The sequence below is a fragment of the Prionailurus bengalensis genome, chromosome F2 (genome assembly GCF_016509475.1).
Source record: "Prionailurus bengalensis isolate Pbe53 chromosome F2, Fcat_Pben_1.1_paternal_pri, whole genome shotgun sequence".
NCBI classification, from domain to species: Eukaryota; Metazoa; Chordata; class Mammalia; order Carnivora; family Felidae; genus Prionailurus; species Prionailurus bengalensis.
This window is the reverse complement of record NC_057353.1, coordinates 76647119-76672995: the sequence shown is the minus strand read 5'-3', so window position 1 is coordinate 76672995 and position 25877 is coordinate 76647119. Positions and strand designations below refer to the sequence as shown.

Genomic DNA, 25877 nt, shown 5'->3' with positions numbered 1-25877 from the left:
ACCTGAGGGACAGGACACCTCTATCACAGTAGCACAGATACAACTGTCATCGCTCACTCACTCGGATGGGCGAGCCTAGTTACAGAGGCAAAATGTGCTCCCACGCCATTGTGACGCTGTCACTCCAGAGCCCAGGCTCTTACATAAAATACTTTTGGTTGTTTTGTTTAAAGTACAGAGAAAAAGGGAAAAAAAAAAAAAACAAAAAAACAAAAAACCCCTCTAAATACATAAGTTTAAAATCTGAAATCACTTCCCAAACTTTTACGTTTCCAAAATAGGTCACTGTTTCAAGCAACTTAGGGAAGAGATCGGGTTGTGAAGTTCCTGATAGACATTTCAAGTAAATTGCATGTGGCTCTTATTCTTGCTTCTGGTAAAATGGATGTAAAAAATTATAGAACCTTCATCTTTTCATCTAAAATAAAAAGGTGTCCCTAGGCTTTTCAATTCACATTTAAAATGCATTTTCATAAATAACCTTTTCTCAATCTGTACTCTGTTTTAATTAAATTTCTCACTATGGAAAACAAGATAATTGAAACAATTTAGAGATTAGTTAACTGTCACAAAATTATGCCAGTCGTCACCGCATTGGGAAAATGTGCCATCATACAACCGTCTTCTGTAACTGAAGTCCCCAAACTAGTCATGTAACCAAAACTTCAGGTGAGCTCTCCAAAGAACGAGGGGTATGACTTCACGGAGTCTTTAAAACAAAATCTACCCTCAAGAATTACATGTACCTTTAAAAAATATACTGTATTTGATTTTCCCCAAAGGCCTTTACTGATGTGTCCGGTCACCAAAAATTTAGAAGAGTTGATTCTTCCAGCAGCCCTGTGCCGCCATGTTATGGAGGAAGACACCGACTATGGTAGTAGCAGCGTCTCTCTCTCTTTTTTTTAAATAATCTTTTTTAATGTTTATTTATTTTTGAGAGAGCAAGAGAGAGACAGAGCACGAGCGGGGGAGGGACAGAGAGAGAGGGAGACGCAGAATCCGAAGCAGGCTCCAGGCTCCGAGCTGTCTGCACAGATTCCGACGCGGGGCTCGAACCCCCAGACCTCGAGATCGTGACCTGAGCCGAAGTGGGAAGCTGGACCGACTGACCCACCCGGGCACCCCAGCCGCATTTCCCTTAAAGCAAGTTTCATCTTCCACAGCTCTAATGAGTCACGGTGCCAGAGAATGGGCAGAAAAGACATGTGTGCTTACAAAACCTGAGGTTTAGATTCCTGCTCCCATTCAAAACTGTCTCTGACTTTTTAAACCTGGATTAAGTTAACTATTGGCAGATGGTCTATGAGGAAGCACCCGACAGCAGCTGCAGTAAGACAGGATCGAGAAGCTCTACTCCTCATTTCAAGGCCTGTCTCCAGGACAGAGCACAGGCTCCCTGAGAGCCCTTGGTCTGCCGGGCCTCCCCTTGCCTCTCTCAAAGAGGCACTGCCGCATCACAGGGGCAATGCTGGACAATTCCACATTCTGTTCAGTCCACAGCTCAGCTGGATAATCCGAGCATATCAAGTGCCTGCGGAGAGCTTCCATATTCTGGTAAAGTTATAGGACTTCATCTAGAGTGCCCTCCCACGTTTACCTTTAAAGGTGATCAAGCCATCAACTACGCCTCCAAGACTCAGAATGATTACACATGAGGACACTGGGATATCACCGAATGGCACATAGTTCCTATGAATAAATAGATGGCAGACACAGCCATAATTCACTGAGTTGGAAAATAATAGGATTAAAATTTCCAAGACAATTTGAGTTTATACATCTTGAATAGTGAGTATGCCTTTGGAAAAAGAAATCTCATTTTTTAAAACATTTTCCAAAACGTCCGTTCTAGAATTTAAAAGACTCAGAGCCACTCACTTTCACTTTTAGCTCCTCTCATTAAAATTTAGTTTGCTTTGTTTATTCTGTTGGTTTATTTCTTTTTAGTATCAAGATTTCTATTTTATGAAAATGTAATTCCTCCTTAGAAAAAGCTTCTCTAGGGTGACACTGGGAACCAAGTAAGTTTCAGAAAACAATCAATTACAGAATTCTGAAGTTGGAAAGGAAGTCAGGCCAGTGTCTGACCTAACCTGCTCATTTGTTCGGTCAGGTACCCTCACCTGTACTTAGCAGTTACAGACACTAAAGCCCAAAGGATTAAACACTTTGCATAAGAAGGAAACAATGGTGATACTGATAAGAAGGGGGATAAGAAACCAAGTATGTATTGCACCTGTCAGAATAACATTCTCTTTATCAAACTGTATTCTTTCACATTAGTTCACTAAATGAGCCATGTTATGTTTGCTAAAATTGGCTTGAGATACTTAATTTTACTTCACTAAGTATGTGTAACAGTGCATGGGACACATGAAATGACACAATTAGTTGGCAGTAATAAAGGCCACCCTCTGCATGTTTATTTATTATCTCTAAAATGTCAGGCCCTGTGACAGGCTCTGCGCAAACAAAGATGGAAGGGGAAGGGGAAGGGGAAGGGGAAAGGGAAGGGGAAGGGGAAGCGGAGGGAAGTAAAAGAAAAGACAGTTCCTGCCCTCAAGAAATCCACAGTCTACTGGAGACAAAAACGAGCAAGCAGACACAGAGGCAGGTCTAGAGCGCACCAAAGATGCCACTAACAGTGTCTGATCAGGACCAGGAAGGCTTCACAACAGGAGAATAAACAGTCAAAAGAGTGTGCGTGGACAAAACAAGAAAGGCATTCGAAGAGAATCAACAGCACATGCAAAGCGTTCAAGTCCCTGCTGTGCTGAGGGAACCACAACAGATACCCACAGAACGTAAAATGGTCACGTGGGGACAGCAGAGGGTTAGCAGGCTGAACAGTCAGGCAGGACACTCAAGAAGGCCTTCGGAGGTCACTGAGCAGAATCTCACACTTATCCTTTTAAAATTCTAAACTAGTTTTTACGTTCTGGAGCTGGCAGGCAGTAGCATTATCAGACTACAGATACTAGAACGTACTCTAGAAGGAGTATGAATAATACGTTATTTAAGGGAAAGAACCAGAACTAGGACAAGGCTTTGGGCAAAGGTGCGACTAAGCAGGCTACGGCAATCGTCAACAGGTCTGTCTGTACATGCATTCGTGTGTCCATCTGAACAACCAGCATTTACTGAAGGAGGACTATGTGTTGGGCGGAAGGAAACACAGGAGTGGACAGAGATTTAAAGGGAGTGCCAAGGGTGACATGAAGACCAAGGGCGGCACCGCAGACCGACGGCGGCAGGTTGGGCAAGTGGGTGCGGTCACCCACTGGGGTGACCCGGAGGCTGGGAGGGACGGAGATCTCCTAAGGAGGGCCAGCACCTTCACTAAAGCCGCCGTCACGGGAGGAGCTGGAGACCGAACAGCTACGCAGCCGTGAGAAGACCTGGCTCGCTGTCTGATTACAGGGAACGACGAAGAGGCACGGGCGACAGCCCGGAGCCTGGGGGTGTGGCGGCGCCTCCACCACGACCCGCCTCCGTGAGCCTCCGGGCTGGCCCAGACCACAGCTGTGACGGCGCCACCGTGGGCACGCACGCAGGGAGAGAGGACACAGGAAGCGGACACCGCGGGGCAGGGCGTGCAAGGGAGAGGCCTGGCTTGGAGATTTAGATCCAGTCGCTGTTAACATACAAATGTTGGGGGAGATCACGGCAATGGACGACAGTGTTCAGAGACGGTAAAAGGCACTGAGTCTTTACGGAACACGCACCTACTTGGATTGTGTGTTTGCTTGGCACGCGGAGCCTGAAGTAATTTATCAAAAACAGTTTCATTCTAGAAGTTCATATGTAACTTGGGCTCTGCCAGGACGCATCACACGTCCTTGCGCATAATTATACCAACATTTTGAATCGTTACAGTGCTCTCTTTGAATATATTCTGGGTTATACTAATTACCAGTTATTTAATTATTTGGACACAACTAATGAATCAATGTCATTTTGGGGAAGAGGTGCTTCTTGTTCTCAAAAAAGAGCTGAGAAGTTACAGACAGTAATGATCTCTGGTTTTATGAAGTTAAAAGTGGAGAAGGTCCCAATTTATACTCAAATAGTTGAAAACACATCCATTACCTGTTTTCTCCTTTTCTGGGGGAAAAAAAAAAAAAAAGCTAATCATGTTGAATTGTCTTGTTGTCTTAAAAGACCAGCACTCGGGGACAGAAGGATCTGGTCTCACCGATGGTGAGCTGGCCCGTTCCACACAAGGGGCTACCGTGTGTCACCTGCACTCCTGTCACAAAAATCTTCCCCGGCCCAACAAACCTACTTGCTGATGGATGTTCTTCTCAAGGACGCATACTCAGGGAATATTTGGTGATAGGGATTGTGATGAAGAAGAGTCGGCTCAGATGATATTACAAATGATCAAGTATCTTCACAAACACACCGTGAGAAAAATCAAATTTCAATAGGCACATTTTGACAAGGAAATACTTTCAAATTATCAGGCTTTCTCACTGGGGCTAATCAGGTATATTCTTTTTTTTTTTTAATGTTTATTTATTTTTGACAGAGAGAGAGTGAGAGAGAGAGAGAGATAGAGCATGAGCGGGGGAGGGGCAGAGAGAGAGGGAGACACAAAATCCGAAGCAGGCTCCAGGTTCCAAGCAGTCAGCACAGAGCCCGACGCGGGGCTCGAACTCACAGACCGCGAGATCATGATCTGAGCCGAAGTCAGACGCTCAACCGACTCAGCCACCCAGGCGCCCCTTATCAGGCATATTCTTACAACCAGCATACTGCAACCACTCACTAAAAATTGTAACATACATCATTCATGGAGTTTTGAGCCTAACACAAAGTTGGAATCTTTCACTGCAGGGCACGTACTCTGAAGAATACGGCGGGTTTTCGGGACTGACACGCGTGTTTTCTCAAAACAGCAGCAGCTGTGGCAGGATCTGAAAGAACAGGATTTTACCCCCTTTTTTGTTTAAATAAGCAACGTTTTTGCCTTTTATTCTGGACACGACGGCCTCCAATACTAATGTTAAATGGCAGTTAAAATGAAAAGCAAATTGAATTGGTTAGATATAACCAAACAAATTGACGGAAATAAAGCATTTATCACTAAGAATGTATTGCAAGGAAGACTTTAGAACTTGCACTTCTGAGTTCCCAAGGAATGACAAGTCTTTTTTCAAGAGTTACAGATGCTCTGAAACTCTTAACAAAAAATACTACTTTTCTTTTTGCCAATAAATAGGATAATATTGCTGTTGATTATTTTTAAAAATCCTAAGCCCATCCTGTTCTTCCTAATTATTCTCAATTTCCATTCATCTACCTACGGTAGCTTAAGACCAGGGGCTGATTACCCTGAAAGGGGTCACAGGGGTCACCCATCACCCCCACACTCCTAAGGAGGGTAACATGCCACATTCTTCTCCAAAGATGAGAACAGCCTATAATCCCAGCTGGTGGAGTTTTTGATAAAACACTGACTGTTGGGGAGAGAAGACAGGCCCTGAATTTGGAATCCCGCCTCTGTGCCTCCTTTATCACCCACGTGACTTGGGGCAAGACATTTAACTTCCCCAACCCTAAATTCTCATTTGTACAATAGGATCTTAATATCTCACTGAGTGGCCACGAGAACATGACACGACATATAGGAAAGTGCCCTGTGGAGAGTGGTTTCTCGTTAAATATCCTATCCCATCACTCTGGAAAGTTCGTTCTTCTACTGAGAGGAGATCTTTAGCATGTGACTCAGGAGCTACACACAGAACCAGTCTTCTCTCGTTGTTACCTGTAACTGCCCTTTGAACACCAGAAGACAAGGATAACTGAGGCAAGATGTTTTTTCAAATGCCAACTATCATACTTCTTCCCACCGGAAGGAAGGTTACAGTAATGACTTGGAAAAGATCCATGGTCACCCTCATTAGGAAAATTTACCAGGTCTCTAATCCAGTAAAGATTTACTTAGTGTGTACAATGTGCCAAAAACTATGCTAGTGTCTAGACATCAGTTAAGAGACACGGTGTTTTCCCTAGAAGTTTACAATCTTCTGAGAAACAGATGTATACTAACTAATGACTGCATTATAGAGCTGTCTGCTAATAATTAAGTTCTCTATAAACTGCTAAATGAGTAAAAACGAAAACCACACAGGAGGCATCTTGGGTGGGTTCTCCACACCGTGGCAATTTTTAAAAACTCAGTCTTGAGAACATTCATTCATTCATTCATTCATTCAGCAAACATTTATTAAAGACCTCCTATGTGCCAGATACACATCAGGTGCTGGGAATATAAAGGTGAATGCAAGTGAGGGATCCATACTCTCAGAGGTTAGAAGCTAATTTATGATCATAATAGTTCAATGGGATAATTGTCTTAAAGATTAACGTCAACTTTCTCACTTGCCACATGAATGAATTAACTATTTGAGGCGGTTACAGGATCCTACGCTTTCTAAGTTGGGTATCTTTCGGTGCACCCACTTAATCTAAAATCCTACAAGCAAACAAATTTCCTCGTTTAAAATTATGATTGCTTTCCCCTTCTCATGCTCCAAAGCTAAGCATGTTGTGATTAATCTTCAGGATTTCAAACGGGACCAACGGCCAATGTCTGGGAATATGCCAGATGCTACAAGGCTGTGTTTAGAGGGAGTGGAAGTAAGAAATTAAATTCAAGTCAGCTGAGGAAACGAAGAGGGGTCAAAAGCACACGCCGTGAGGCAAGGAGGCCATCTCTTCCTCACACCAGACCCCAACGCTGTTGGCTGTGCACAGCGTCCAGCTACTGAAGCTTTCACTGTAACACCGTGGAGGGCTTGTAAAATGCTAGGGGAGACATGGAAAATTCTTGTTCTTGGCTATGAACTTCAATAAGTATTCCCAAGAGCAACAGATACAAATTAAGAGAGAAAGGTATAGTACATAATCTAAACTCTCCACGGAAGTAATTCAATTCGAGGAAGCAAGTGCGCTCAGGAGAGTACAGCTGACCCCTGAGCAATGTGAGGTAAGCAGCGTTGACCCCATGCAGTTGAAAATAATGTGTGTGTAACATCTGACCACCCAAAAACCTAACTAATGGGGGCGCCTGGGTGGCTTGGTCAGTTAAGCGTTTGACTTCGGCTCAGGTCATGATCTTGCAATTCGTGGGTTCGAGCCCCGTGTCGGGTCCTGTGCTGACAGCTCAGAGCCTGGAGCCTGCTTCAGATTCTGTGTCTCCCTCTCCCTCTTTCCCTCCCCTGCTTGCACTCTCTCTCTCTCTCTCAAAAATAAACATTACAAAAAATTCAAAACTCTAACTACTAATAAATAGCCTAGTGCTGACCAGAAGTCTTACCAATAACAGAAAGAGTTGATTCGCACATACTTTGTATGTTGTGCGTATTATATACTGTACTCTTACGATAAAGTAACCCAGAGAAAAGAAGGTATCATTAAGAAAATCACAAGGAAGAGAAAATACACTTATAGTAATGTACTGTAATTACCAGGAAAATCCACACATGGCTGGACCCATGCAGTCCAAACCTGTGTTGGTCAAGCATCAGCTCTATTTCTTTTGTGCGTGTGTCCTACTCCACTACCTACAGCACACTCTCAAAGCAGTCACGTGTGCAAGAGTTACTGCATGAACTTGATGAAACCGCCAGGGCCACACTCCAGGTAAATTCAAGCCAAGACAGCAAACGTGGTCATCGGTTATTTGAAGGCAACACTGTCGCGTGGCAGAAAGGCAACCATGTTGGAACCGCGGCCGCGGCGACAGTTAGTGCCTAGACGAGGGCCAGGCGAGGGGGGGCATCCAAACAGTGAAGGCCACCTTTCTCCTACAAGCTCTCCAGCCCTGTCTGCTCCTGAAAGCACACAAGTGTCCTTCTGCACGGCCCCTGTCCCATCAGCCACTGCAGTGAATGGAAAGGGGGGCGAATTAACGCAAGACGGTACTTTTCAGAACAAGCGTTACAATGCCTTTCCCATTTGTTCATTTATCAATAAAAATCAGAGCTACAAATAGAAAAAGAAACAAGTGCCTTAAATTTCTCCCTCCCTTTCCTCCCCTGGACTTGAGCCTTTCAAGAAATATTTATCTGTATTCATCTAATTTCATCCTAGAAATCATTTTTTTAAAAAATTATTTATTTTGAGTGAGAGAAAGAGCTTGTGTGAACACAAGCAGGGAAGGGGCAGAGAGCAAGGGGGAGAGAGACTCTCCAACAGGCTCCCCGCTGCCAACACAGAGCCTGATGCAGGACTCGGTCTCACGAACTGGGAGATGTGACCTGAACCCAAATTGAGAGTCAGATACTTAACAGACTGAGCCACCCAGTCGCTCCTAATTTCATTCCAGACTGACTGGGGTGTACACACCGAGAGAGAGGACATGCGTCTCGTTCACACAGCAGTAATTCAGTAGATCTTCTTGAGCGGAAAGGTGAAGTAATGCGTGGGAAGAAGGCAACAGCTCTTTCTGAAATGTGATTATGAAGCCACACAAGGACCTTGCCTGACTCATACCACATGGATGGTGCAGTGGGCCCAGGATCCGGGTTTTCCACACCCTCTGCCTGACAATTATGGCAGCACCATCCAGCCAGAACCACATTAATCCAAACCTGAGAACTCAACGTAAGCTGAGCTGGAAAACCAAAGACACAGGCCCTACTAAGAGAAACTGAACAGCACTTTCTTCCCTTTGTAGTCTCTGCTATTTGCAAGGCACTCTGCATTTGTGGGAGAGCTTGAGGCATGATGATTACTGTCATTTGGTGGGAATACTGGGAAACAGGAACATGTCAAACTGTAAGGAAAACAAGGAGAAGAAGTGGAGGCCACGTCCTTCTCCAACTGAACAGCAAAATGGCGAAAGTACCGTGGGATTTATTTGTTAAGTATAATTCACTGAGTTCCCAGGAGCCACTCTCTGCCAGGTATAGAGAGACAGAAGCTAACAGTCCCCGCCCCTCCAGAAGTCATTGTGTAGGTGGGAAAGAGACACGTGACTGAGACACATGACCTCAGCAGTAACACTCAATACATCAGCTCCCACCTCCTCTGAATTCCCCTCATGAGAGCTGAGCTAGGTCTAGCAAGACAGACAGGAAGTACGAGATGAGATTCTAGGCAGAAAAAGCAGCACGAGGAAAGATCTGGAAGCCTGAGGGGACACAGCATATTCAGGGAATTACAAAAAGTTCAGTTTGCCCAGGGCGAAGACTGCTCTTTCCAGTGGCTGTGGACCAAGCTGCAGATGTTGTCTGTGGCCCAGAGAGTTAATGCAGACTTTTAGACACCGTGCAAAGAGGTGCCAAGCACCCAGCAAGAAATTTCCCTGACTTAAAACATGAGAGCCCATTGGCTCTTGCTTTTAGCCTCGTCACCGCTTCTCTTTCCTTGACAACAGCTCAAGCATTTTTTCTTTAATACTTTCAGCCAGTAATAAGAAACATCTATCCACTACTTATTTTCCTTATTTATGTTAAACTCAGAGGTCAGAGGAAGAATCCCAGGCGGGTTGTATTCTTATTAAAAAACTCCTCTGCCCTTCCCCTCCACCCAGTTTTCACGGATATATTTTCTTTCTCTTATGTTAAGTCTATGAACCATATCAAAGAATTATTGAATGGTAAGTGGAAAAACTAATTTGCATTAATATAAAAAAATTGGGAACTTTTGTTTTCTTTGCTGAAAAACATTTCAACTATGAATCCATATTCAGCAGCAGCCCTTCAGAGGAAACACTTGAGGGTGAAAACAACTTGGTATGTGGAAGTGATTATTTTTTAAATGACTGGGTTACTCAGAGGCAATCTGGAGTGGACTATGAACAAATGTTACTTTAAAGTCCTGTAAGAGCTCGATAGCGTGTCTCCTTGATCCTGGTCTTGAACCTTCCCGCTGGCCCCAATTCATCTTCCCTATCTTAGCTGTAAGCTACCTGATCTAAGAGATTATTTCTTTTTCATTTCTTATACTTCAAGTATCACATCTTATTTAGCACTCGATAAATGTTTGCTGAACTGAGGTGAATGTTCAAGAACCACAACAAGGTAAGGGGGGCCGCTGGTTACAACATGCAATGCTATGTGAGGATTGCGTCAATCACATGACACCTTTACTTACATAATCTCCGTAGGTCTCTTGTGTTGGGGGTGGCGGCGGAGGTCTGTACCCAGTTGGGGGCACTCCTCTTGCTCTGGGAGTGAGAAGCCCTCTTCCCCGACTCACTGGCCCTCGGGTGGAAAGAACTCCTCTGGAAGCCGGCGTCCCTCGTGGTACACCAACTCCAACTGGCCGGGCTGTGACTCCTCCCCTTCCCCTGTAAGCAAGAGGGTCAAGTTAGCAATCTTCATCATAGTCTCTACCATTCCATGGTTCACATGCATTTATACCTCAGAAAAATCAATGTCCCATATTTCTGTAAAAAGAAACAAGGAAACCACACACAAAGTAAAAACTAAAGCAAATGAGAAACAGCTATCTACCAAAAGGAAGCCAAGTCACTTAGGCAGCTTATCCAGCAGCGATAAATATAATAACATCAAAGCATCCCCAAGACTCAATTTCTGGCTAAAATACAGAGTAGGAAGCTATGGACATCTGGGAAGGCTGCATCCACTCGGGACCCAGGCCAGGGTCACATCCAACCTCCATGCCAACACTATGAGCTGGGCTGCATTCTGCTTATCTATCAACAAGGAAACTGAGGCTGAAGAGATCTTCAAACTGAGAATACATAACTAGCAAAGCTAGGGACCAAAATATACATCAGAGTGCCATGAAAGAGAAAATTAAATGTACCTTCCCAAATAAGGTATCTACCACAGAGTAATTTAAAATACCATTCTTTTTTTGTTAAACACCCTTCTCAAGCTGAATAAACAGATACTTTCTGAAGTAGAATTTAACATGTGTATTTATGTATTTCTAACATAAAATATGAGATTTCAAGTCAGAGAGCAAGGAAGGAGGCTGTACCAAGAATAGCCCAAAAAAGCAAAAACCTGAGAAAATGTGCAAGGTCTATGAAGAAATGACAGAAAAATGAGGCTAAGACAGAGAATAAAAGATTTGGCCTCATCCATCTTCCACGGACAACATCCCCCAAATAAAGAGAACTGTCATAGATAACATGGCTGCCTGCGCATCTCCTATTCCTTCTTTAGTTTCATTGGGATAGCAAATACACTGCTAAAGACTTAACAGAGAAAATTAACAAAACCAAAATCTGGTTCTTTGAAAGATTCAATAAAATTGATAAACCTCTAGATGTGCTAAACAAGAAAAATAAACAGTATCAGAAATGAAAGAGGGTCATCACTACTGACCCCAAGGACATTAAAGGATACGAAAGGAAGATTAGAAACAATTTTAGGCTCAAGAAATGTGTTAACTTAGATGAAATGCACCAGTTCCTTGAAATATACAAATAACTAAATCCCACAAGTAGATAATTAAATAATCTGAAATATCTATTAAAGAACTTTAATAAAAGAGTAATAATCTTAAAAAAAAAAAGCACCAAACTCCAATTGAATTCACTGAATGAATTCTTTCATATATTAAAGAAAGAAAGAATATCAGTTCTCTACAATCTCTTCCAGAAAATAAAAATCAGAGGGAATACTTCCATAACTCCTTCTATGAAGCTGGTCATTCCAAGTGCCTCCTGAAAATTATTCCTGCGTTACTACTCAGACACTGGGCCAATGGGGAGGACAGAAGTAACTGGTCTCTGCTTAGTCTTGAACCCTGGTGGGGACCTAGCAGAGGAGGCACCTCTCAAGATCTTTTTTCTAAGTCCCCTTCTGGGAGCCACAACTGGCCAAAGGGTTGGGTGGGGGGAACATGGGGGTCTAGAGAGGATGCCACAGAACTGGCCTAGCTGATATCTGACCTCCCCAAGAAGAGATATGTCATCCAAGGGGGAACAAGGATAAGGCTCTCTGATAACCAAAGCCATTAAAGACTTTAAGAAATGGGGGGGAGAAAAACAACAACAACCCATAAATCATGATCTTTTTAAGAACAAAGGTGTACAATTCCTCAAAAACAGTAGCAAATTAAATCCAACAATATATCAAAAAATTATAAACCATGACCAAATGGGATTTATTCCAGGTATGTAAGGCGAGTTCAACACTAGGAAACCAATGTGATCGACCACATCAACAAGGCTTAAAGAAAAAAAAAATCATATAATCATAAAGAGCAGAAAAAGCATCTAACAAAATGCAATACCAATTCATGAAAAAAATCAGCAAAGTAGGAAGAAGAAAATTTCCTCAAGTTGAAAAAAAATCTACAAAAACCTACAGCTACTATCATACTGAATGGTGACAAACTGAATACTTTCCCCTTAGGACTGGGAACAAGGCAAGGGTGGCCACCCTTCCTACTCCTATTCAACGTGTACTGGAAGTCCTAATTCAATAAAAAGGAATAAAACTTGTAAGATTGTGGAAGAAGAAATAAAATTTTATTTACAGGTGACATAATTTCTATGTGAAAATCCCCAAAGAATCAACCATAAGAAAATAAAACAAAGCAGCCAAAAACTCCTAGAGTTTATTTTTTTTATGTTTATTTATTTATTTTTGGGAAAGAGTGACTGCGTGCACACACATGTGAGCAGGGGACAGGCAGAGAGAGGCAGAGAGAGAGAAAGAGACAGAGACAGAGAGAGAATGAATGAATGAATGAATGAATGAATGAATGAATCCAGGGCTTGATTCCATGACTGCGAGATCATGACCTGGGCTGAAATCAAGAGTCAGATGCTTAAATGACTGAGCCACTCAGGTGCCCCCTCCTAGAGTTCTTAATAAGCATAAAAACAAGGTCTTGGAATACAAAGCTAGTAAGTCAACAATATATACTCATATATATTTTACAGTACTCATTTTTGCAAGGTATATCCTAAAATTGGAACAATACAGAGAAGATTAGCCCAGTCCCTGCTCGAGAATGACACACCAATTTGTGAAGTGTTTCAGATTTTCCTATGCATGTGTGTGGGCAAGGGGCCTATGGGAAATATCTATACCTTCCTATCAATTTTGCTGTGGACCCGAAATTGCTCTAAAACAGTAAAGTCTTTTAAAAAATACATAATAACATTTATTAAAGCAACAAAAGAAATGGTTTAGTACATATCTAACAAAATATGTACAAGTGTTCTATGTAGAAAACCATAAAACTGTGATGAAATAAATCAAAGGAGAATAATCCCATGCATAATCGTTGTTAGAGTCAATTCTTGCTAATTCTTCCCAGCTCGACCTATAGACTCAGTGTAATCCCAATCAAAATCCCAGAGAGCCACGCTGTAGACTGACAAACGTATTCTAGAGAATACGCAGAAAGGCAAGACCCAGAACAGACAACAAAATACCAAAGAAGAACATGCTGGAAGACTCACAGTATCTGATTTTAAGACTTATTATAAAGCTACGGTAATCAAGATAGTTAAGTATTGATGGAAAAACAGACACACAGAACAACGGAACCAAAGACAGCCCTGACACTGATCCAAAGAAATGTAGTCAAGTGACTACTGACCAAGGAGCAGAGACAATTCAATGGAGAAACAAGTCTTTTCACCAAATGGTGCTAAAACAAATGGATATCCATAGGCCTCAAAAAAAAAAAAATAAAAAAATAAAAATAAAATAAAAAAAGAGAAAAGAACCCAGACACATCCTTCACAAAAATTACCTCAAAATGGATTTTGCTTATTTTTTTAAATATAAGTGTTGTCAAGTTAGCTGACATGCAGTGTGTCAAGCATGCTCTTGGTAGATTCCCGTGATTCATCGCTTACATATGACACCCAGTGCTCATCTCAACAAGTGCCCTCCTCAACGCCCATCACCCACTTTCTACTCCCCCTTTCCTCCCCCCACCCACCCATGAACCCTCAGTTTGTTCTCTGTATTTAAGAGTCTCTTATGGTTTGCCTTCCTCTCTGTTCAAAATGGATTTTACACCTAAATGTAAAATATAAAACTTGTAGAAGAAAATTCAGAAGAAATCAATGTGGGTTTGGTTTGATGAGTTTTTGGATACCATATGAAAAGCAGAATCTATGATATAATCTATGGTAAATTGGACTTTCTTAAAATTAAAAACTTCTGTTCTGAGAAAGACACTGTTAAGAGATGAAGAGACAAATCACAGAAAGGGAGAAAATATTTGCAAAACATGTATCTGATAAAAAACAACAACAACAACAACAAACCTGTATCCAAAATATATAAAGAACTTTTAAAGCTCAGTAAGAAAACCCAATTTAAAAATGGGTAAAAGAACAGACAGTCCACTGAAGAAGTTATACAGATGGCAAACAGCCAAATGTTCTATATCATTTGTCATTAGGGAACTGAAAATTAAAACATATCTATTTGAATAATAAAATAAAAAAACTGAATACACCAACTGATGGTGAGGATGTGAAGGAAAGGTGCTCTCATGCATTGCTCATGGGCACACAGAAGAGGAAGACAGTTTGGCACTTTCTTACAAAGCTAAATGAGATCTTACCACACAATCTGGCAACTGTATTCCTAGGTACTTACCCACCTGATTCGAAAATTTACTTCCACACAAAAACCTGCACAGGAATGTTTATTGCAGCTTTATGCCCTTTAAGAGGACAATCTACATTCGTCAGTTAATGGACATTTGAGCTCTTTTCATAATTTGGCTATTGTTGATAGTGTTGCTATAAACATTGGGGTACATGTGCCATTATGAATCAGCACTCCTTGTATCCTTTGGGTAAATTCCTAGCAGTGCTATTGCTGGGTCGTAGGGTAAAAATTATAAACAGAGAGGGAGGCAAACCATAAGAGGCTCGTAAATACACAGAACAAACTGGGGGTTGATGCAGGTGGGGAGGGCAGGGAAAATGGGTGATGGACATTGAGGGCACTCGGGATGAGCACTGGGTGTCGCATGTAAGTGATGAATCACGGGACTCCAAAAGCCAAGAGCACACTGTATATGCACTGTATGTTAGCTAACTTGACAATAAATTATATACTAAAAAAAAAGTTTGATATTTTATAATTTATTTTGATGGAAAAAGTACTAAAAAGAAAAATACGAATCTTCTGGAGGAAAGCTCCTCTCTAGGAATTTTGCTTAACTTGTATGAACTCAAGTGAATCAATTAAAGGTTTTCCCTGACCCCCCCACCAAAAAAAAGGGGTGAATGGATAAGCAAGCTAGGGTGCATGCGTACAATGGGAGTATTATTTGCAATAAAGAGAAATGAGCTCACAAACCAGGAAACAATATGGATGAATCTAAAATGTTTCTCCATGAAAGAATCCAATCTCAAAAGGCTACGTTTCGTATGATTCCAATTACATGACATACTGGGAAAGAAAAAAACTACACCGATGAGTTAAAACAAATAATCAGTGGCGGACACAGGTTCAGGGGAAGAGGGAAGGTTGAACAGGTAAAGCAGTAGGAACACTTTACGGGGATGAAACTATTTTGTAGGATGCTGAAATGGTGGATAGGTGACAAAGAATTTGTCAAAACCCACAAACCTTTGTATCACAAAGAGTGAACTTTAATGTATGCAAACTAAAATATATATATATATATATATATATATATATATAAAATTTAGGAAATTGAGGGTTTAGGATGGAATGCTAAATGTGACAGAACATGTGAACTATATTAAAAACATATAAAACACCCTCATGGGGGTGTCTGGTTGCTCAGTTGAGCATCAGATTCTTGATTTTGGCTCAGGTCATGATCTCACGGTTTATGAGATCAAGCCCTGTGTCAGGCTACTCATGGAGCCTGCTTGGAATTCTCTCTCTCTCTGCCTCTTCCCTGTTCACTTGCTCTCTCTCTCTAAATAAACAAACTTAAAAAAAACACCGTTCTGAAGTTGAGAGGAAAAATGAATTTAGAAATGAGTGAAGTTTCTAAGTTAAAGGCAAAAAAAGCTGTATGTAAGCACTGCTCTAGGTGACAAGAGTTATTTCCCACGAGAAGGGGTGCAGGCGCACGTACGATTCTGAGACACTATGCAAGTGCACTGGATGGACGATGATGGAAGCCACGCCGTGTTGGAGTGAAGGTTATAGGTAAGCAAGGGACAGAGGCTAGAGTGGGCAATAAAGGCAATGGATTAGAAGTGGACACGTTAGTATGAACTCTTGATTCATCTACTATAGATACAGAGAGTGAATCGCAGAAATATGCACAGATGTGTACACACACGTGGCCTCGTAGCATACACATTTCCTCGCTCTGACAGCTAAGAGGGCTTGGACGCAAGGACATCCCAGCAGCAGCAAGCAGAACCAGCACCCAGCTCTGGTCTCTGATACCGATCTCCAACGAAAGGAACCACGGCTCCTTGGAGAAATGGCCGATCCCGGTATGCAAGATGCTGCGGCAGCAACTTGCAGAGCAGAAAGTAAGGGTACTTGGGGCACCTGGGTGGGTCCCTCAGGTAAGCGTCTGATTCTTGATTGTGGCTCAGGTCATGATCTCACAGTTCCTGAGTTCAAGCCCTACACTGGGCTCTGCGCTGACTGACAGTGTGAAGCCTGCCTGGGACTGTCTCCCTCCCTCCCTCTCTCTCCCCCCGCCCCCGCTTGTGATGCGCACTCTCTCTCTCTCTCTCAAAATAAATAAATTTTAAGAAACTGTTAAAGACTAGTAAGCAAGTACTCGAAAATAAGTAAATAAACAAATGCATAAATAACCAACAAAAAGAATAATGAGTGTATGTGAACGGGGCAGGGAGGAGCCAACTGAAAGAGCTCTCAATGGCCACAGCTGAAACAATCCGAGTAAAAAAAAACAAAACAAAACAAAAACAAAACAGTACTGGATTTTGACCGGATGTATAAAATGTAGAAATATGCAAAAGTCTACACTGACATAAACAAATGACTGAAATAATAATGGGAGAGAAGAGAAACATCTTCCGATAATTTATGTAGATATCCCACCCTTCAAAGGGGGGTGGGGAGGAGTAACTGTAAATGGGAAACCCTTCAAGTATGACCTCAGCCAGGTTACCAAGGCAACGTCAGCAGTACTATGTCATGTGGACAGTATGAACCCTCAACATGTGATGAAAATGACACTTCACCTTTGTGGGTTTTGTTCCCTGAAACCGTAAGGCCAAGCTGATCTGGAGAAAAAATATTAAACCAATCCCGAACGAGGGACATCTTACAAAAAACCTGGCCAGTACTTCTCAAAACTTTAAGGTCATCGAAAAGATGCAAAATCTAAAAGACTTTTTCACTCTTAGGTAACTTGTGTTATTCCTTTTATACATATTATAAATTAGGTCTTTTTGTTCGTCCTAGGCCATAAAAATTGGCACACCAAAAGTGGTGGTCAAGAGAAAGGACACTGAAGTCAGATCTGAATTCAATTTCTGACTGCACCTACTGGCTCAACTTCTGTCTTCCAGCTAATATTCAAACTAATCAACAGTCTAAACTTTCCAAGCCAGTTTCCTCCACTGCCAAGTGAGTTACACAACCCATTTCTTAGTGGTACAGTGCAGGAAAATGACACAAGACACAGAAAGTACCTAACACATCCCCTACTCAATCAAGATCAACAATGTATATAAATTTCAATCACTCTGAACAGCAATGATGATGACACTATAATTTCTATAGTCTTACTCATCTTTTTATATGCAGTGTATATCTAGAAAATGCTTCAATGTGATTAAAGAATAATTTCTACGTATAGCACATAATTCCTGTGTGATATTTCATTTAATCTGAGTATATTCATACTAATTAAGCCTCCTGCTTCCTTAGCTAATACCCCATCCCTGCCATCCAAGTTAGCATATGGACCACAAAATATTCAGCATGTTTTCTGAATCTATGAATTTATGTTTTCCATCAAACTGAAAGGCACAAATTTATATATTCAAGAAGCTCACAATTCTTTCCCAGCATCATCAACAGTGTTTGTTTATGTGCCCTCGGAGTATATGGAATCATACTAAAATATCTGTAGCAGAATTTCAGACAAGTCATTTGATGTATGTAGCTCTTGACACTTATCTATGGAAGATCCTTTGAAGATACCTTTTTTTAAATACTTATTTATTTATTTATTTATTTATTTATTTATTTATCTATTTAAGTAATCTCTATACTCAACGTGGGGCTTGAACTCATGACCCCAAGATCAAGAGTGGCATATGCACTCCACTGATTGAGCCAGCCAGGTGCCCCTGAAGATTAGTTTTTAAGTATGACATTCCATGAGAATTGTGTGGTTTTAAGCCCTCACCCCCCCACCCCCACCCCCAGCGAGAGGAAGGCGTGAGGGAAAGAAGCGTACAAACCTAAGAGTCTGACCACGCTGCGGAGGACGCACAAATGCTACAAATGAAGCTCCGGGGACAGATTAACAGCAGGACTGCTGACATGGGGACAAGGATGAGATCCTGATAATCAGTGGGGGCTTATTAATTTTCTACTAGAAAACTTGGTTCAAATTGATAAAATCAGGTTGCTACACTGATCAGAATGAGGCTAACAAGAAAGCAGGAAGATCACACATCTGAACAGAAAGTTTCATAAGCAGAGGAACAGGTGTGACTGCCAACGGTTCTTTCTGTTTGCCTTCTTCAGCAGCGTGGCCCTGGTTTCTGGCTTGAAACTCGGATATGGAAATAGTCTAGAAAGGTTTGTCAACAGGTACCTTTGTGGGAAGAGTGCTTTGAAGGACTGAATACAAAGGTATGGATGAATCAGGAACTAATTATTTATAGATTCATAACCTATAGATGAACCTATAGATTGTTGATAGGTTTTAGGATGTGATGAAAAAGCATAGGCTTTGAGTTCCAACATATCTATGCTCTCAAATCTACTGTCAGTTAGTTGCTGAGCCCAGCTTTCTACCCATAAAGCAGCGTCAACGGCATCTAGCTCTTGCAGACGGTCGTGAGGTTTACCCACGCGGTATATAAAGTGCCTAGCTTAACATAGGCACGTAGTAAGCGGTAATTATTACGCAGACTTCCACTTGGATTCTGAATTGGGAGTCCCGACACCTTCCTTCGGCTGCACACCAGAGGACGAGAACAGACGAAGGTACAGCTCATCACCCAGTGAGCACCAGTGAGCACCTTTATGTACCCTCCATGCATTTAGCAGAGATGATGCAGGCTGGGAGAGAAAGAGCATAACCATATACTATCGTCCTGTTTGGCTTCTGTCTAGGAATCTTATGGGGAGCAAAAAGTAGAGGGTGAAATGGCGAATCTGGTGGCGGGAGCCCTGGATGATGAGGCTGGCCCCGGCTGACCACAGGCTGGGTGCCCGAGGGGGCCAACGGCAGCGTCCTACTTTGGTACCACGGGTATCACAGTGGGAAGCAGACCTGCCCAGAGAGCTGTCATCTGAGGCCAACGCCCTGATGCACCAGCGACCGCAGGGATAATTTATTTCTCCGAGAGACTCCTTAACAAACACATTGACAACTTTTCTTCATCCCTGGGGTTTTCTGAGAGTGAAGCTTAATCATTCCGAGACTTTTCTTTCTTGCCGGGGGTTGACAAGTGAGTGAGAGGCTAGATAAAAGGAAACAGGGAGCAGAGCCTGCAGTTAGGATCCCTCAGAACGTGCAAGGGAAATCGTCAGAGCCAATGAAGACTGACGCTTCCAGAAGCCTCTGGCAGCCCTTATTCTTTGCACGTTTAGTGATGATCTGAAATGTGTTTCTAGGGCAGTTCACACACTTCTTGAGCGTCCTCGTCAACCAGGACTTGTGTCAGGGCAGAGTCGGAGTCGGTAGTTCTAGGCCGGGGACTATTATCCTGCATTTCCGAGAAGCTCTCAAGTGCTGTTGCTCCTGGTTTGAACCCAGAAGTGACAGACCTGTTACTAAACCCAACGGTTACCACTTTATTCTGCGATCCATCCAATCTCCAATCTGTTTTACTGTCCTACATTGTACAGAGTATAAAATAAATCTAAGGCAATTTGTGTCTTCTCCAAGAAGTTACCAACTGGTTATTATTGACAATATAAGACAGTGTGTGAGAAGCAAAATCTCTCATAAAGTGCAAGAAATGTGTCCATCTTCCCTTCCATCCCTGAAGACAGAGAGCTCACTCCTTACTCTGAAGCCTGTCACTGTCTTCCAGTTCTGTTGGCGTGTTTTTACTTTTCGTCCTTATTTAAAAATAAAAACAGTGAAAGTCTCTATCATTTCTAACTAACAGCCCTATTTCTTTTGGCCTCTGGCACTATCCAGGGCAAGTCTTCTTCCTGTCTGATGACAATGAATTGATAATGAAGGAGCTTCAGGGAGATGTGTACTTTGCCCAAGGTCCTCCAGAAGAATTCAACTTGTAGTGTGGGATCATTGTGAGGAATCAGAAAAGAACTTATGGCACGGTTCGGGCTTGAACGGGACATGAAAAAAATCAAGCAGGGTTTGGATTAGCGTGTGCTCGGTGTTCTAGCTCCATTTTACAGCCGAGGAAACGAGGGCTTAGCCCGGGAGAAACGCCCTGGCTTGAAAGAGCCACCAAGCCGCACTCTAACTCCAAGCCAACTGTCCCCATCTTTTCTGCTTTCCAGTCTTGGTCCCTCTGCCTGGAATGACTTCCTCTGACACTCTCCTGTCTTATTCCTTTACCTCCACCCTAAGTTGTTCACACCCACATTCCCCATTTAAAATTCCTTGCACCCTCATTTCTATTTCCATCGCACTTGCTTTCACACCCCCTACCCCTATTGACGCCACTCTGTCTTAATTACCTATTTTTCTGACTTACACTTGTTAACTTTCTGGACGTCAAAATGATGACTTCGCCACCCCTGTGACGTCAACCCCTGCCACAGAAAGTGCTCCAAGAAAACCTGTGACGTTGAACGACCTGACAGCAGGAAGGGACTGACTGATTTTCAAAGAGGAAGGCAGATGTTCAAACCTCTGGAACCCCGGGCGTGTGGGAGTATGTTCCACGGCTCAGGAACATACTCGCCAGATGCCGTCTGCCCGAAATGGCCTCTGTTTCTCAGGACATCTTGTCCAACGTTATGGTCAGAAAAACTCTGCTGGCAAACTGGGGGTCAGAACCCTTCCTCCAGCGGGCCCCGCAGCCTACAGGAAGGCCCAGAACGTTTATTGGGCCTTAGGCTGCACCTGACACGTACGTGGTCGGCCACGCTGTAACCAGGAGAACCGCGCGTGGCTGCTCTTCTCTGCCCGTCCCTGGCTGGCTGCAGAGTTACAAGCTCTTGTGGGGAAGTTCTCACACTACTTGCAACATTATTTGCCTTGCTCGTTGTCTTCCCAAAGCCTATTAAAAGGATCCGAAAAGAAACCACCCATTTTCTCCTTTTGTTTCCCCTGAATCAGCTCCATTATGGCCACGCACTAATACACCATCAGGGACCCCTGGAAGAAAAAGCCAGTGAGTGGATGCTGACAACGGAGGGAGCAGCTCAGTGGGAGAAAGGTGGTGGAGCTTATGGCAACGAAAGCAGAGAGACTCATTTCCCAGCAAAGTCCCCTAGGATCCTCTGCCCGGGAAGTGGGGTACATGTGTCACGTACCAATGCCCGGGTTTTTATGACACCAGAAGGAAGGAAGGGAAGGTGACTTCTGTTCTGACAGTTTGGTGGTAGAATGTCCTGAGAAGGCAAGGGCCTTCTACTGAAATTTAATCCCAAGAAAGTTTTTGTTTTTTTTTTAATTGAAAATGTCTATAATTTGGGCCAGTAGGAAAATAAATATGCTGTCAATTTCCTATACTCACCCTTTCCTTAATCGAGAAAAAAAAAAAAAAAAGAAAAAAAGACTTCTTGGGGCACCTGGGTGGCTTAGTCGGTTGAGCGTCCAACTTCAACTCAAGTCATGATCTTGTGGTCCGTAAGTTTGAGCCCCACATAGGGCTCGTTTGCTGTCTGCGTGTCAGCACAGAGCCCATTTCTGATCCTCTGTCCCCCTCTCTCTGCTCCTCCCCCACTTACACTCTCTCAAAACTAAATATTTAAAAAGAGAACTTTTTAATTAGTAGATTAAATTAGTAGTAGATCAGTAGATTAATTAACCATATCATATACTGGGGAAATGTTTAAGACCCTTATATTAACTATTCAGTTTTCCTAATAACAATTCTCATAACTCTACATACTATGAGGGAAAATACATCACTTTCAATCACTGAAACAATCTTTAGTATCCGTGACATCATTCATGATTGGTTTTAAAGAAGAGTAAAATCATGTGAAAATCAACGTGGACAAGGAAACGCAAGTGCCCGTGTCCCACCCGATCCCGCGTGTGGAGGTTATGTAGCGACCTATGCACCTGTGGCTACTTACTGTTCAACACAGCAACTGCTAAAATACGGGCCTTACGAATACAAGACATCCGTGGAGAACAATCTAACACTGAAACTACAAATAATGCCCCGAAGCTGAGAGCTCAGACAATGTCTGACAGATGCTGAAGGCTGCGTGGGGGTCCCTGGAAACGGTCAAGTCCCATGGCCAACCTGGGAGCTTGCCGCAGCTCCCAGCACCTTGGCATATAGTCTGCAAAGCGCAATCCTAAGATTTAACATGGGACTTCAGTCCACGAAAGGGAAGAGAGAAAGGGGCAGGTAAACCATTTACAGAAACCAGAGTTGAAAATTTTCCCAATTTAACGAAAGCTTACAAAAGGCCCCGAGGGACTGCGTTGGCTTTGTGAGCGCACACGCACGGTCAAAGCCACCACATTCAGCGCCCAGTACGGAGGCATGTGTATTCACTACTCAGAAAGGCAGCTTCATCTGCTTGTTCCGCTCTTCTTCCTGCTGTTTGTGGCATCGAAGGCGGGGGGATAAGTCTGCCTGCTCCTTGGGAGCAAGGGCCAGATGGCCAGACTAAAGGTCAGTGCGAAAGCAGCACAGAGTAAGCCAGCTGTCGTGAAGAAGGGATAAAAGGGAGCATCCCCGAGGTCAGGGCGGCTCAGCTCAGACCGCCGGCGGCGGCAGGCCAGGGTGGAGAAGACCGGCCCAAAAGCGTGCTGCCCAGAGCGGCCTCAACTCTCCAGCCTCCTTCTGTGCTGGGGTCTGTGCAAAGAGCTAGGGAGGAGGCATCTCACGGCAGGGTTTCTGGAGGCCCTGCACAGGATGGACTGGAAGTAAAGAAGCTTCCTTACCTCCTAAGTTAAAAAAAGGTATAAGTTTAGTTCTCTCATTTGAAACTGAAAGGAAAGGTTTTATTAAAACACATATCACTTCCCACTGCAGGATTTAATTTTAGATCATTTACATCTTTCAGCAGAAAAGCATCCTGAAGTGGTAACAGTGGGGAACATTCATGAAGACTCTCGTAATAACTTGTTCCACTCTGAAATACCAAAATGGTGATAACCACATGACCACCCCTGCAAAGCTAATCCCCTAGTACATTCAGTCAGGTGACAGCAAATTATATTAACACAAAATACTCTGAATGATCAACACTTGACCAGAATGAGCCTAAAGGACCTGCTATTGTACTGTATTCACCTAACAGCTTTTTACTGAGTGACTACTTTAGGCCAGGTCCTAGGACACAAGAGCCCTTGCAGGTTTACATTATAATGAGGAGTAACCAATGAAAAAGGAACAAACAAGAAAGGTGGAATTCAGTTTAGTAAATGCTACTAAGGAACCCAGACAGGATGCTGTAGACCAGCTCTGGGACTGGGGGATGGTGACTTTGAACAAGGTGATCAGCAGGGCTTCTCGGATACCATGCCCGTGTCTGCCTACCACTGGGTGCCCCAGGGACGAGGTGAGAGCCGGGGTAGTGAATGTAAAGGGCGTGAGAGGGAAATAAGCTTGGCCAGTTTGCCAGACAGAAAGGAGGGCAGCCTGGCCACAGTATAGGAAAACCACAAGGTCAGAAAGGGCGGGGAGAGTGCCAGATGATGATGCGCCTGTCATCGAGCCCGGCAGGAGGTTCGGGTGTTCCTGTAACAGCACAGAGAGCCACCGAGGAAACTGAAGCAGGGAGAAGACAAAAACCAACTTGGATTTTAACCAGTCATTAAGACTGTAAATGAAAACCAGACGAGCAGTGTGGCCAGATTAGGGAGGATGGAAGAGGTGATTAAAGAAAACCAGACTTATTTTAGAGGGAGAATCCAAATGGCATTATGGAGGGACTGGCTGCGGCAGAGATCTACTGGGGACTGTGCACTGCGGACACTTCTAACAAGTTTCAGGACTAGGAAGCACTGGCTTTAAGGAGCATGTTTGTCTTTTATTACTTTTTTAGATATTCAGACACATGAATTCCATAGCCTTGTCTTCCTCAGCTTTGGTTATAAGGAAGCTCAAAGCACAATTCGAAGACCATCTCTGCGACTGTCCGGAATAACACGTACTCTTGTGTACTAACTTTACCCCTGGGATTTTTGTAATTTTTTATCTTGGTTTCCACATCCATTTATTTTTATTCTGGGAGATGCAGAAGTTATGATATGTGATTTAATGAGGAAAAGTAGTAGAATATATATATATATATATATATATATATATATATATATAGACGTACTTTCATCACATCTTGTATTAAAAGTACCATCACGGAGGCGCCTGGTGGCTCAGTTGGTGAAGTGTCCGTCTTCAGCCCGGGTCATGATCTCACCCATCCTGAGTTTGAGCCCCATGTGGGGCTGTGCACTGACAGCTCAGAGTCTGGAGCCTGTTTTGGATTCTGGGTCTCCCTCTGTCTCTCTGTCCCTTCCCCACTCACACTCTGGCTCTTTCTCCAAAATCAATAAACATTAAAATAAATAAATAAAGAAAAGAAAAGAAAAGAAAAGAAAAGAAAAGAAAAGAAAAGAAAAGAAAAGAAAACTCTATTAAAAAAAATGCCGCCATGTGTCGCAGTAAGAATACAATGTAAGTGACAGAATCAAAGTTGTGTGGAAGAGATGCAGTGGGAGAATGGATGGAAGAAGAAACAGGTTGTAGATGAAAATGCAAAGGAAGGATCAAAGAGAGGGGAGGGGCATGGACTCGGAACCGGGCTGCCGGCTCCCCAGGCCGGCTGGCTTTGGGCAAGCAGTCACTTCCCTGTTTGTAAAATGGTGAGTTAACATAATAGCACCCACCTCACAGGGTTGTTATGAGGCTTGACCTAGTTATTGCCTGTAAAGTGCTGAGAACAGTCCTCAGTAGTAGATGCAAGGTGTTTGTTAAAATGAGTTTCGGTTTGAGACACGAAGATAAGTAGGCTATAAACAAGTGAGGGGCTGAGAGAAGACAAGAACTCTGGGCAGAGAACAGTGAACAATGTGGGCAAAGGCAGGAAAGGGCGTGAGCTCCAACTTCAGGCAACAAGCAGTTTCCAGCCCAGGGTTGAACACACAGGAAACAGGGCAGAGCAATCAACACAGACATGTGGAGCGAGGTCTTCAGAAAAAATACAAAAGGGTTTCGAGTGCCTCTTCTAGGAACAGGAGTTTTACACTGAAAAAAGCAGGGTATTTGAAAGATGTGGTACCGAGGAAGCCCATAATCAAATGCAGGAGAGAAAGCTCTGCCCAGAGCCACGCGCTGACCAGCCATTACCCCGCCACAAACTACCGCAGGGTTGCATCAGAGAACATCACCTGTCAAGACAATGGAGAGCCTTGAAATGGCAACCGGCCTACATGCTGTCATCAAGAGGGACAGTTTTTCATCTGGGCGGCCTGTGGTGTTTCTCCAGACACCATACGCCACAAAACGGAGAGCTTCTGCCCTCCTCATCTGTTCCTAACATTTTCAACTTAATTCAACACCTGACAACTAAATTAGAAATTATCTTCTGTAAAAACGGTAGATGTGGTTTAAGGAACACAGCATCCCTAAGAAGTGTCATGAA

The 25877-nt window shown here is 43.1% G+C and overlaps 1 protein-coding gene and 1 non-coding gene across 5 annotated transcripts in view; one reads left to right on the top strand and one right to left on the bottom strand.

The window, feature by feature from the left end:
* The window catches only part of KHDRBS3 (KH RNA binding domain containing, signal transduction associated 3), a 191106-nt gene that overhangs the window by 58695 nt on the left and 106534 nt on the right, over nt 1–25877 (bottom strand). For all 4 annotated transcript variants that reach the window (XR_006300628.1, XM_043601837.1, XM_043601838.1 and 1 more), the window contains exon 6: nt 10111–10306. Coding sequence is in view for 3 of the 4 variants with exons in the window: in XM_043601837.1 (XP_043457772.1) it covers nt 10111–10306 (196 nt within the window). In the remaining variant the exon portion in view is untranslated. The remainder of the gene's footprint in view (nt 1–10110; nt 10307–25877) is intronic.
* On the top strand, nt 12887–12989 carry LOC122496174. The gene has a single exon (XR_006300712.1). It is a non-coding gene; the product is annotated as a U6 spliceosomal RNA (small nuclear RNA).